The sequence below is a fragment of the Esox lucius genome, chromosome 8, assembly GCF_011004845.1.
Source record: "Esox lucius isolate fEsoLuc1 chromosome 8, fEsoLuc1.pri, whole genome shotgun sequence".
Classification (NCBI taxonomy): Eukaryota; Metazoa; Chordata; class Actinopteri; order Esociformes; family Esocidae; genus Esox; species Esox lucius.
In genome coordinates, this window is record NC_047576.1 from 17419766 (window position 1) to 17433686 (window position 13921).

The window sequence follows — 13921 nt, forward strand, 5'->3', positions numbered from 1 at the left end:
TCGATTTTAAGCTCTTCATTGATGTAAATGGTCGTGGCATGGGAAGATTGTGAGCCCTCTGAAAAATGTAAAATGCTTTTAACAACACACAATTGTATAATTTACATTTATGTCTGTAATGGAACTTTATCTTGTTTGATTCCTTAGTAATGGAGATAAAGACACTACATTACAGAAGGATTACTGACTGCACATAAAAAGTTTATCCTTGAGAGACTGTCTGAGAATAATATTAAATTGTGTTTTTTTTCTCCATTAGGTTTCACCTCCATTCCAACACCCAATACAGTTTTAGGGCCTTGAGGCATTAGTTCATATAAAGAGTGGGGACCTCATATAAAACCTATGCCTGAGGGATATTTTGCTTCTTGAAAGGGTGACTACAATACAATATAGTGTTCGTACACACAGCCAAGTGTATTTATTTTAAATCAATATCTCCAGTATTCATAGTAGCAGTGTGTCAGTAAGCTGCTGTAGTAATATGAAAATGGGAGATGACAGTTGAAAGGAGGATATGAGTGCTTGGGGGTTCAAGAGGTAACTGCACGAGGGCTGGGGGGTTGTGGGGGCGCAAGGGGATTTTGTGGGGTGGTTGGGGAATGTGAATTCTCACACCATTACAAAGACAGCCATCTCATTTAACACTGGCCTTTTTTAAAGAAATACATCTGTATCACAGAATTACCCACAATGCACGAGTTCGGCTATGGTAGTAGGGAAAATCGATAGCAGAGGGCTGTTATGGAGAGTGTTACAGAGGTAGAGTAAACACTGTGGGGCAGTAGGTGCACAACTAGCAGATAGAAGGACTTTTCCTGTAACCACTTTCTGAGAGAATAGAATGTATAGAACAGCTGTGTTTCGGTGGTGGGTGACGCTGGGTGGGGGGTGGGGGTGGGGGGGGGGTCTGTGTTGCACATAGTTAATTCAACATTCATCATCATTCTACTAGAGTTCGGGGGTGGGGGGGGGGGGCCCTCTACGCTGGTGTCAGCAGCCGCCGCGGACCGATACAGCGACAGAGAGGCAGTTTTATGACCAGTAACCACGGGCCCTGCGTGAGCTGCACAGTAAAATAAAGCCCATTGTGAAGACACAATTACTTATAGAAATTAAAAAGCCATACCAAAATGTGAAAATGGTCTCATGGTGGTTTTCAGAGAAAGTGGTTCCATTTCCAAGACTTTCCCTCCTTCCTACCTAAGCCTCTCTCCATCCCTCCCTCCTGAACATTCTTGGTAAATCTCTGCCGGTCCTTCATGATTAAATCTGAAATGGGAGCTGAATACCCTCCATTCCAAAGATAATTAATATGAACTCCCTCACCATATCGGCAGACCTTCGTTAAAGACCTCAAAGAGGCTCGACTGTTGATTATGTCAAACGCCCTCTTCTACAGAAACAGGTCATCAAGCAAGGTGAGTAAAACAATATTGCAAAAAAAAAAAATATATATATATATATACAATATTGTAGGATAGACATATAAAACTGTGCTGGGTCATTGTGAATTCAGAAAGGATGTGTTTGTGTGTGTGTGTCACCAATACAGATGTTCTGTCAGGGGATTGGACCTTACAAGGCACATTGAGGCAACAGCAGTGCCATTACACATCAACCCATATGCTGTGTGTTTATCATACTTGTATAGCTTGGCTCAGAGAATTTCATTTATCAGTCCTGCATTATTTAGTTCTGTCACTGCAACTCCACAAGGTATTTTAAACATGGAATACATTAAGGATGAAGAACGCCGCGCCGATTCATGAACATGAATATTCCTCCACTTTAATAAGCATATTGCAGCTGCCCCTAGAATAATTATCTGAGCACCAATTTCCAAATAACTGTACTAAGAGTTAAAATAATCTGCTCTTAAATCATGCTGACGGCAGCTGTTTTTGCTTAGAGACCCAGTACAGTATGCACATTATGAGCCTGTTCTTGGCCAATACATTATTACTATGTGCAAGAGGACATCTGTATGGATGAAATATTACTGGAAACTGTCTTCCACGCATTTTACCTTCTGGAAGTGAATTCCACTCTCAAAAGAAATGAGAGTATAGAGACTACAATGCAAAGCTACTATTGTTTTATGACCTATGACCTGAGAGCATTTTCGGTTACTATTTTTTTACATCACCATTTGACTTAGAGCTGGATTCGGTAGTTTAACTGACGACAAAGCATTCTCCCCGTACCTTTTTCAGTGAAAAGCTGCGGTATGAGTCTAGATAAAAGTAAAAACTCAAAATGTTAACTCTGACATCAACAGACAGACCTACAAATGCAAGGACTAAGGATGTTGTAAACAAATGTACTTTGAATTATGTTTTAAGGCTGTAGAGTTAGTTAAACTTTATTTGAGTTGAGAAAGCTGATATTTTTGAAATTGGAAATAAAATATTGTATTGTTGAGCTTGTCAAGTAAGGTCTGATTAAAAGTAAATAACTATTCTGTAAAGGTGCAGTATATTATGTTAAAAAAAGGTCTGGTCTAGTATCAGGCCAATAGAAAAGTAAATGCGTTGGCGTGTGAAAGCCATCAGTATGACGATTATATTTCACTCCCAGTCTTCTCAACAAACAAATCACATACCCTAGGATCTACATCTCAATATTCTCATGACTTCTTCCGCTCAAGAGTGTATTTCTTGATAGTCACAAATGACAGGCTATGTATCATGCTGGCGCCTTAAAAGAGACCCGTTTAATAACCATCCACTACTAAATAATGCAAATACTAAGAAGCTATGGCGAACAGGATTAGAAATCCGATGCATCACAGAGTCAGAGTGGGGAACGTCTGCCCTATTTACATGACATGTGACTGCCCTAATTCTCATGGTAAGAGGAAGTCTCGGCACGCGTAACAACGAGATAATTCTCACCAGCCATCTCTGCTGCGCTGCGCCACCTGTCAACAGCGGATTCGCGCCGAGGGACTATGACGGTGCAGAATGAATGAATAATTATGACACACAAAAAAAAAAACGTCCGTCTTACATGAGGGAGTCGTATGCGCTTTCATATGTTAGAAAGCTAGAAGCTCTCCGTTTCTGTGGCCGAGCACTAGTTTAATCAGTGAGCCGTGAGCACAAGCCTCAAGACCCAGATGTGCTGAATACAAAAGGGCAAGTCAATTGCAGCTTCTAGCCAAGCAAATTGTTTGTTGTTTTATTTACCCCTAAGTTGCTTAAGAAACATGTTGAGCAAGAAAATACACTTTCAAAGAATAAACAGAAAAATACCTCATCACTGCCTTGACATTTTTTTTTAAATATAAGATCTGGAAAAAGGAGAATGGATATGAAAGGGTGCAGCAAATGCTGTACTGATAAGGTGAATATATGCGCCACCATAATTAGTCAACCACTATGTGAGTCACATGGCTGAGCAACAGAACCAGAACCTCTACACTAGACACATAGATAAGAGAGAATTGGGCTGAATGAGTTCCCAGTTGGGAAGAACTGCCAATGGTTCACAACTTATTTTTGCTTTAAGACCCAAAATGAGCCCATTTGGTATTCCACCATCCCAAGTCCTCCCATGTCACCCTCTCCGCAACCCACTACAAGACATTGGTGCTTGCCTACAGAGCAGCATGTGGAACTGTCCATCCCTGTTTTCAGGCTATTCACAAACCTTACATGCCTACACAATATCTACCTGCTACCTCTGGTCTCTTGGACGTTACACCCCTACAGGAGGACAGCTTGTAATGATCATAGTGATTAAAGTTAGTTTAATGTATGTACATTACAGTCTGGGCATTGTCTGTCTGTTAGAAATACATGTAAATTGCTTCAGAATGAACGCAGCATTACATTTGTATTGTCACTGACTTGCTCGACACTCACCTCATACCTGTATGAGAGTCATGGAAGGAATAGAATTAATGTCGAAGTGGCATCCCCTTCTGCGAGAGTAGAGAACCTTCAGAATCACTCAGTTTTGACAGCATTGTTAGCTTTTCCTCACATAGAATGTTAATGTTGTTGTTTCTATGAAAAATGACGAGGTGATTTAGTATTCACCCTGATAGTGAATATATAAACACTAGTTACTTTTGCATGTACATTAGCAGATTTTAATGTATTCATTTATAGGTAATACAACACATACATTTATAATATTTAAGATTTCTATTCACTGTCCATATTCCCATTTCTACATTATTTGAAATAGCTTCTAGTCACTATGGTTATGTATATTTGTTATTTTCTTTTATTATTTTTTATTTATATATTTCTTAATTACTATGTGCCGTGTCACAAGAATTTAATTGTTCAGAATTTGGCATGTTATTCGGTGCACTTGAAAAACAAAAGACTTTGACTTTGAGTAGACTAAGTGAAAGACACGGACTCTCCTAACTTACTGTAGACTGAAAGGCACGTGGTTACCACCAATAATGTTGTATAGTATTCCACCAAGTAGGCTACTATTCATTATTCCTGTACACTTCTATCCTATTTGAATAAAAAAAAAAAAGAGAAGGTTAGCTACTGATGGTGACAGGGCTGTATCTTTAGATTTTTGTCTGTCCGGGGGTGACCTACTCACCGTCGGTAAACAACGGTAAACTGGTCATTTCCACTGACATTGTGAACCCCCCGGGGCATCGACATTACATACCGCTCAGTCATCACAATAAACACAACTTTTTGGCACGTATCAAGCGTATGACCTATGACCGGTGAATATCCTTAGTCAGGAGTGAGACTCTGACTTCACTAACTTCAGCTGTCTACATTCTAGCCATGGCTGTCTGTGTAGGTGTGTCTGTGTGTGCGTATGTGTGTGCGTGGGTAGAATAGTCAGTTGGTTGTCAGTCATCTTGACCGTGGTAATGATGAGATGCGGGAATCGTCTGATGGGGGGGGGGTCATCGGAGGCTGATTCCGTAAATGAGTCGTTTTTCTGTATATTTCTAATTATAAAGTCTATGACTTGGTATTTGATAGAGCAGAAAGTATAAACTGAGCTGTGGTGGATAAGGTAGCTAGCAGGCTCTGTAGCACATTAATTCAAGCAGCTCTTTAACTTAATTGCCAGCAGCGCTTATTGCAATGTTGTGTTGCACTGCGTTGTTTGTGACTTGGAGCCTATAAACTCCCCGAGATAAGGTTGACACCTTTGGTGGTGTAAAGAATTTACATTAACAACAATAATGATGGAATACTAAGCAGTCTGTACACTAAACAATCAAATTGTTATTGATTATTGTATTGCATATTATTGCACCCCTGTCGTTTGCCTGCTTAACCTTTCACTTAAAATGTCTGTAAATCCTAGAGATTGGGAAGCTATACATTATGAATTGTAATGTATATGCTAGGTGTCTAAGTGTCTCTTTTAGGCCAGTGTTTCCCAATCCTGGTCCTGGTGACTCCGAGGGGTGCATGTTTTTGCCCTGGCACTCACACACCGGAATGTTGCCATAACACTTACAGACTTGATTGACATAATCAACCTATCACCAAGTCATTCATTTGAGTTGGGTGTGTGAGTGCTATGGCAAAAACAAAAACGTGCACCCCTTGGGGTCCCCAGGACCAAGGTTGGGAAACACCGTTTAAGGCTACACAGGCGACACAACCTACCCTCCTACCCACTCCCTTTATATCTGTCGCTGTCAGCCCCTAACATTTTCCATTATTTAGAGCGGTTAATTACCTGTTATGGAAGTTACACACTCTGCTAAGTATGTTACAGAGTCTGAGATATATGCACTGCGATAATGCAGACTTGATCAAAATATATCATGACACTAAGATGTGCCATTCAAGAGTCCCCCATTACTGTTTGTCAGTTGTATGGAATGTATGTTGGAGTATCGTTAAAAACAATTCAATAAACATAATCTGAAATCGGTTTGCACGCAAATGATAATTCTAGCTAATTCCTTCTCTCTCCAATGTGGATGCAAAGCTTACTGGAAACAGCGCTTTATTTGTGATATCCAGTCATTTCCATCAGACAAAGAAATTTAGGTTTGTATAGATTTTTTCCGCACAAAGCAGCAAAAGAGATAACTGCCAGCTTTCCCTTTGTGTCTTCTCCAGCCATGCTTAAATGCCATTATGCGAATCTTCAGGAACAAAAGTGTCCCAAATCTTAGAGGGATCTGTATTCAGCCGCATTTTCACTCTCTAGTCATTTAAAGAATCATGGATAATAACAACGACTACACCCAGAACTGATTCACAATCATTACTCCGTCTCTGATCACTGTGATTTTGTAAGCCAAGCTTGTATCTAATGTCTAGAGCACATTTCTATGTCTGTATTTCTGTGTCACACAGCATGTGTGAATCCACAATTAATAACATGAATCATTGTGGCCTTGGCTGGTCCAGTGGTCTAATCCACTGCCTCCAGTGCTCATGTACTGCTGCATCATAGATTGGAAACCGTCCGACTCTCCCGTCTTTCCCCACTGTCTCAATCTAGCATAAATGTCTGAAAAAGCATATTTAAAAAGATAACCCGAAAGAGCCAGTGGGATCTACGTTCTTACAGTGACATAGACAAACAGCTCTGTGGTCCGCTATGACTCCAGTGACCATTTGTTCAACTCCCGACCCAATCAGTGGCCAGCGGACATGACCACCTATATGACTATGAGGAGACCTGCCTTGCAAACACGGGGGGGGTGGGGGGGGTGGTCGAACTTTATATTGCCGTTGTTTTACTGTAGCCGCACGTCATTGTTTGTGCAGCAGTAATGGTGGCCGAAGGGGCTCCCATTAGGAGAGCCTGCATAAGAGTTGAAGACCACTCACTCGGCTCGCAGCGCGCATAAATGACTCAGGACCTGGTTCATTGAAACACTGGGATAAAATAACATATTGCCAACGAGCTGCGCTGTCAATTACTGTCAGAGTGGGAATAGATGAAGGATGGGATCAGTGCCATTTATGACTTGTGAAGCCAATATGTCAAGGTGGGCAGAAATTCATTCATTAGCAACAGCGGCAGGAACAGTTTAATGGAAGCCCCGCCCCACGCCTGGCTTTCTCAGCTGTGCTCCTGTTCTCTCGGCTGGAAAGCGTTCATCCCGTAAGAGGGCCGTACTCAGCGGCATGCATTTTTAACAAGGGGGGGGGGGGGGGGGGCTGCGTAAGCGAGCGCAGGAATGCATGATTTATGCCCGCCATTTCCAGGCTGGCTGCCTCCTCCTCTCGAGGCCTGAGTGGTGCAGCTCCATTAGCGACGAACAGACCTGGCTTCGGCCGAGGAGAGGAGGGGCGGGGGAGGACGCACAACGGCACATACTGGGGTTCATATCGCAACACGCGGAGAGGGAACTGGGAGTCCCACACACACAAGCCCACTTCGATCCGCCACTGAGGTGAGGATGTGGGCACCCTCACACTGCCTCCATCTCAGCACGAGCATGTGGGGACCTGGGATGAAGCCATGACTGATATATGGTCGCCCTCTTCCGTTAACCAGTGTTGGTCCCCTAAGCAATGGGCGGGGGGGGGGGGGGGCTGCAGTGGTTATGTGAGCAACTGCCTGGTTCCTCAGCCAGCACAGGTCCCTGGGCCCTTCTCTGCCTGCATGTCCCTTCATGCCCTGCCCATTCCTCTCAGACAGAGGCTTAGCGGGACCCAGCTCAGTGTTTCAGTCCTGCAATGGGAGAATTAAGGAAGTGAGAGTACGTCCTTACTGTTCTTACAGGCAGAGACAGAGCCATGGATGCATCCTCCATTTCACATTTTTTGCCACCCATTCATTTGACATATACATTGAAGAGAGGGCTCTTATCCAGAGGTTTGAGAGGGCATACATTTTAACACTTTTTTTTGCGTCAAACAACAATGGGGATCGGCCCCCCAACTGCGAGGTAACCAGTGCAATGCTTTTACTAAGTGAGCTATAGTGGAATTAAATTGTCCCAAAGAAGCTTCACAGTCTAAAATCAGCAGGAGAAGCATCAGGTTTCCATCTCCAAGATCTCTTTCTATGAACACACATACATTCACATTCCGACAGCTACAGTCCATTCACATTCATTGGCACTAGACTGAGGAATATCGATCCACACCATGAAACCTTAAAAAGACTATTGCAAAAATGAGCAGTGTTTTTTTCCTCCATCTCCAGCTTTATTTGCCCACTTCTTATCCACCTGCTAGTTTATAGAGCGAACGCTATATTAATGTCTATTAATTCCATTGTATGAAGTCCTGCTGTCCTAGCACGCCTACAATCTTTGGAGTACATTCAAAGGCGCACATCCTATACAACGCCCTACACCTGTTCTGGCATCCTTCTTCCTCTAGCTCAATCGTACTGACCCTCTCTGACAACAAAATAATGAGGTTTTGATATTTAAAGACATTTAAGTGGGATTCTGGGAGTCGTGGAGTTCCCTCCAGCGAAATATGGATTTGGTTTAGGCGCTCAACAGTTTGGGCTTCATTTCAGACATCAGGCTGTGGCAATCGAATAACCTCCGCCTCTGTACGGAAACCAATCCCTTTCCTGACAACGACATCTTCTGTTCGTCGCTATATCCCACCCCCTTGACTGAAGACAGACTGAATTGCATTAAACGAACGTTAAACTTGCAAACCTGAGGCAAATCTTCATAGGTTATGCAAATATGTCAAGCAGAGACAGAAAGCATCTACAGTTTATAGCTGGGGGACATTGAGGATTGGACAATATCAACTCAGATTTTTACACGGATGATGTGTCATGAATTCCGAATTAAGGAATGTAGGCCCAGGGCTTGTCACAAAAAAGACAGGGGTTATAATCCATTCACATGGTGCCGGACCGGTTTCAAATCCCAACAAAACTTCAGTCAAGGATATGAAACGCTGGCCGACTGCTAATGACAGATTTTCTCAGATTAATGCTAGAAATACTCACTTCCTGTAAAGGCAGTCACAGAGGATCTGTTGCATAATGAGGCTCTTTGATGTGAGAGCCAGAGATCAGTGAGTTTCTCAGAAGAGGAGTTTTTTTTTCCTTTTCTACTGTCCCGTCCTCTATCGAGCTTGTCTGATTTAAGCCGAGTGAGACGGCGTGTGCTAACATAGCTTTAGCTCCTCTCGTCTCAGGCGTACTGAGGATCCCCTCCTTCCTGACCTCTGACATTTGTCACAAGGTGGTGGCTGGAGTTACATTTCTTCTGGCATCGTGCCCAAGAGACCTTTAGCTTTAATGCATACTAATCATTCAACGACATCAACCTACTAAGAAAAACTTTTCTATATAAATATGTTAAATGCCAATAATAAGAGTACCCAAACTGTAAGGATGTCTTCAATATTATTGTAAAACGTTTGATTTAAAAAAAAAAATTTTTTCTTACTATACACACAAAATGTCAAAGTGGAAGACTAACACTATTATACCTCGAAAATTTATATGGACTTCGCAATATCTGCACATTATTATTACTGAATATGCATATCTCAAAGTCTTTCAAACTGGGGATCATGGCTAGAGAGCAATTCTCAAGACTAGCTATATAGCCGAACATTTTAAGGCGCCCACGGGTGGCTCATCTCTGCCCCGTTGTAACATAATTCCATCCCGGATTAGAAATTCTACCTCTAGTTTAAGTTAGCGAGTTAACCGCAAAAAGGCTGATGCAGTTTGCTAACATTTTCACAAATGGAGAAATAAAAATGTGTTGCATGTCATAGAACCCCAGGATGAAGACCGACAGAATGCTTGAAAATGCCTGCATTAAGGTAGGGCAAAACAATTAATCTTGTTGCAAAGGTAGTGTTAGGTTCTGTTTGGTTCCTTTTAGTTTTGTGCTTCTGTTTTTGTACGTAGCCTGTTTTGTTTGGTTTTTGTCTTTTGTTTCTGAACGTGCCCTGTCCCTTTTGTTCCGATTGTTTTCATCTGTTTGTCGTTTAGTTTTCGTTAGCTCCCTATAGTTTGCCCTCTTCTGTTAGCCCTTTGTCAGTCATTGTTGTAGGCTTCGTTTATGTCCGTCCATGCCACCAGTCTTTACCTGCCGTTTCTTGTTTTTTGATTGCCTCCTTTCCCTCATTAAAAGCCTTTTCTTTGCACTTCTTGCCCGCGCTTGAGTCCAGCTGAACTCGATCGTTACAGGTGGAGTCTAGTTCCAAAATGAATGTCATGCAACGACTTCACTATTTCAAACTTTTATTTTTAATTTAGACAATCTAAAAAGGGATCAATTATCTGATGTATTATCTCGGTAAAAATGTAGATGTACAAATGTTTGCTTCCCTTATTTCAGTTTGATCTATGACAATGTGACCTAGCACACTCTACTGTGTAAAGATAACTGTCAGTCGAACTTGGAAGAGGTTTTTTCCATTAATTGACATTGCCATGCTTTTGGGTGATAACATTTAAAATAAAACCCGTACCTTAACCAAAAGTTGAGTGAAAAGAGCATTTAAAATAAAACCCATACCTTAATCAAAGGTTGAGTGAAAATAATATCAGAAGAAAAGACAAATCCAAAGATGAACAATCAGATTTGCCACTTCAAGGTCAAATATATAATACTTTGACCACAATAATGAAATAGAGTTATATTGTTGTATAACATCATAGGTATGCTTTGGCAATCATCTTTCATGTTGATTTACTGTGTTTTTAGTAGCATATTTTTGACCTTGTGTTGTAGGTTATTGTCTGGCTGAAAGCTGAATTCCTTTACCAGTACCTGGAGTAAATAAGACATGTAATATCTATGATTTTTCATGTGCTTAGCTCCAGCCCCTATATTTATTTCTTGAAGAATTTACCCAGTCCATTTATCCTTTGACAAGCATACCCATAACATGATGTAGCAGCCACCATGCTTGAGTATAACGGGGTAGTTACTCAGTGATTGTGTGGATTTGCTCCAAACATAAGGCTTTGCATCTAACAGCCAAGGAGTGTATTTCCTTGTTCAAGCCTTTACTATGCCACTTCGAGGGGCCGGGAGTCCCATGGGGCAGTGCCTGTGTGGTTAAAAGCAACATCTACCGCATAACAATTAACTGAACGCACCTTCAAATATATATAATGTCTGATTTGTTGTTGTTTCCCTTCTACCACTGCCCTATGAGGCATTTTCGAATGGCTCCATGCTCTTTAAGGTTGAATGTGTCCTCAAAAAATCAATACTTGACTGAGGGAATGTGAAGATGAGACAGAAGGAGAGGGTAGGTATTCATCAGAGTAATGCCAACACAAATTATTTCAGACAGACCAAGTCCAAGTCCATCAATTATCATATAATTTGTTTTAAGGTGGCAGACACTTATGCAGTTACAACATTTTAGCTATGCAAATTGGATTCATTTTGTAAAATTGTGTATTCGGTTTCACCTTATTATCAATGACAGATGCTAAATTTAGCACAGTGGTCCCATTTTTGGGAGCTTTAAAGCTCTACCAGTATGTTGCACCAGGTAGCATTTTTATGAGAACTTGTAAAATCAGTGAATATGCCCAGTCTACCCCGATTATTCAGAACTTAAGCACCTGGAACTGAATCTGCCTGTATGTTAGTGTTACTTCTTCAAAAGTGTTCATGGTCTGGGCTTGGACTCTCTGGGTTAAGGGTTCAAATTCCCGTTGGGGCCAAAACCAAAGGTATGAAGTACATACGCCCTTCTAACTGTAATTCGCTGTGGACAGGAGCATCAACTAAATGGCATGTAAATGATTTGGAAATGTCAGAACTATTTGCCGCCTGAAAGTAACACATGCCACAATAAGTATTCCACCGGATGTCCTACTCGTTTTGGTTCCAAAGCTGAGCCTCGATCGGCTATATGAGAATGTGGATGACCTGCCAAGAACTACCGTTAAAAATGTAAATCCTCTGCTACTATCAACTGAAAACACACCGCACCTGCTCACAAAAAAAAGCAAGCCTCTTCTTGAACTCAACAATAGGTCTGGACAAGAGCAAATAATCTCATTATTGGCTGAGCACTTCCTGGTTCATTCCTGGCATACCTGCAATTCATCAAACCCTTTGATGAAGGGAGAGAAAAAAACTAATAAACAAACCAACTTGGCTCCAGTAGGTGCTCCTGTGATATTTCTTAAAGCTCTCATTAGAAATTCATAACTTGACACCTAACAAAAAAAATTAACTAGAGACAGCCTAAATGCAATTTACATGCCTTCATTAATAAGATTGCTTCGTTCTGCGTTTGCTGAAGCAAACACTGGGCAGGGCACATTGAACTAAAGACACAGTGTATCGCAGCCCTGTGTAACATCTGCTAACAAGGCGAAGCACCATCAAGCTGGCAGCTGGGCCTCCTACAGGCCTCCTATAGGCCTCCTGAATCACTAGAAGCAGACATCAAAGTGCTCTGTCTGCCTATCGGTCTGTTTCTGTCTGCCCCTGCATGGACTCAAGCTGGCCAGGCCAAAGTATTCGGCAGGCCCCTGCTAGAACTGTAACGGCTTTACTGAATCATTGTTCAGCCTGAGGGAACTTATCGGTGGCCTCTGTAATCACTGGAGCATGGCTATTCACGTTTACATACTTTGTTGTTGAATGCTGCCTCTGGAGAATGTTCAATCTTGCTGTTAATGGATCTTAATGCAGCTTTCGACACTATAGACCACAAGATTTTAATTGACAGACTTAGAAATTGGGTTGGGATCTCAGGGATTGCACTAGATTGGTTCAAGTCGTATCTGTCAAATACAGCATTTGGAGTGTCCATTAACAATTATATGTCTTCCTCTGTGCCTCTCATATGTTGGGTTCCACAGGGTTCCATCCTGGGGCCAATCCTGTTTTCTCTGTATATACTTCCATTAGGTAGTATAATTCAGCAGCATGAGATTTATTTTAATTGTTATGCAGATAATTTGCAGTTGTATTTGTCGGTTAAGCCAGTTGTGTGTTCTGCATAACTGCCTGGAAAACGTTACAAACTGGATGTCCAATCATTTTCTTCAGTTTAACACTGATAATTTTAATTATTGGCCCCCCATCTATTTCGGATTAACTTTGGTTGGCTCTAGGATTAATAGCAAAAAATATTGCGCCTCTGGCCAGAAATTTGGGAATCCAGACTTAGAATTTGAATATAACAAAAACTGGTACAGTCATGCTTTTACCAACTTAGAAATATTGCCAAAATAAGATCAGTTTTAACTTTTGAGGACACCTAGAAAATTATATATGCTTCTATTTCATCTCGCCTAGACTACTGTAACGCTTTGTTTATATGCCTTAACTTCTTACAAGGACTAAATCAAGGTCTCATATAACCCCAGTGTTGGCAGGTCTACATTGGTTACCTGTGTTCAGAGCAGATAAAAAAATTCTACTTATCACTGTTAAGGCACTACATGGTCTGGCACCTGATTATAGTAGTGACATGCTAAACCCATACTGCACTGTTAGACCTCTCAGATCAGCTGAAAAAGGACTACTGGCTGTCCTGGAGTCTAGACTGAAAACTGAAGGGAACCAAGGCCTTTGCTATATGGGCCCCTAGACTCTGCTACAGCCTACCACAGAATGTCAGAGATGTCTTTTTTATAAGATGGCTTTAAGGAATATTTTATAATTGTGATTTTATATGTTGTTTATTCTTTTTACCTTTTACCTTTTTAAATAATATATATGTTTTTATATATTTTTTTATTCTTATTTTAATGTATTTCTGTTTTTTTATTGTGTGTAAAGCACTTTGTGTAATCGTACTAGAAAAACACAATACAAATAAAGTTATTATTATTATTATCATTATACCTCAGATTTGACTTGAGAACTATATAGGGCCAGGAAAAGTAGACTCCATATCTGGCTATTGATTCTTTTCCATATAACGTACACACCACCTCCTCCCACATCAACACACAATCCCACAACCATCAGTAAGTTAAAATGTCCAGCCAAATCCTTACGTTTTTTAATTTAACGGACGTCCTCTTC

The 13921-nt window shown here is 41.2% G+C and overlaps 2 protein-coding genes across 2 annotated transcripts in view; one reads left to right on the forward strand and one right to left on the reverse strand.

Moving 5' to 3' along the window:
• Positions 1-13921, reverse strand: part of nlgn1 (neuroligin 1) — a 231569-nt gene that overhangs the window by 201706 nt on the left and 15942 nt on the right. The gene's annotated exons all lie outside the window — the stretch shown is intronic.
• Positions 9514-13921, forward strand: part of LOC105011714 (spermatogenesis-associated protein 16) — a 92291-nt gene continuing 87883 nt past the window's right edge. The window contains exon 1 of the mRNA XM_034293785.1: positions 9514-9728. Coding sequence (XP_034149676.1) covers positions 9715-9728 — 14 coding nt within the window. The 5' untranslated portion in view covers positions 9514-9714. The remainder of the gene's footprint in view (positions 9729-13921) is intronic.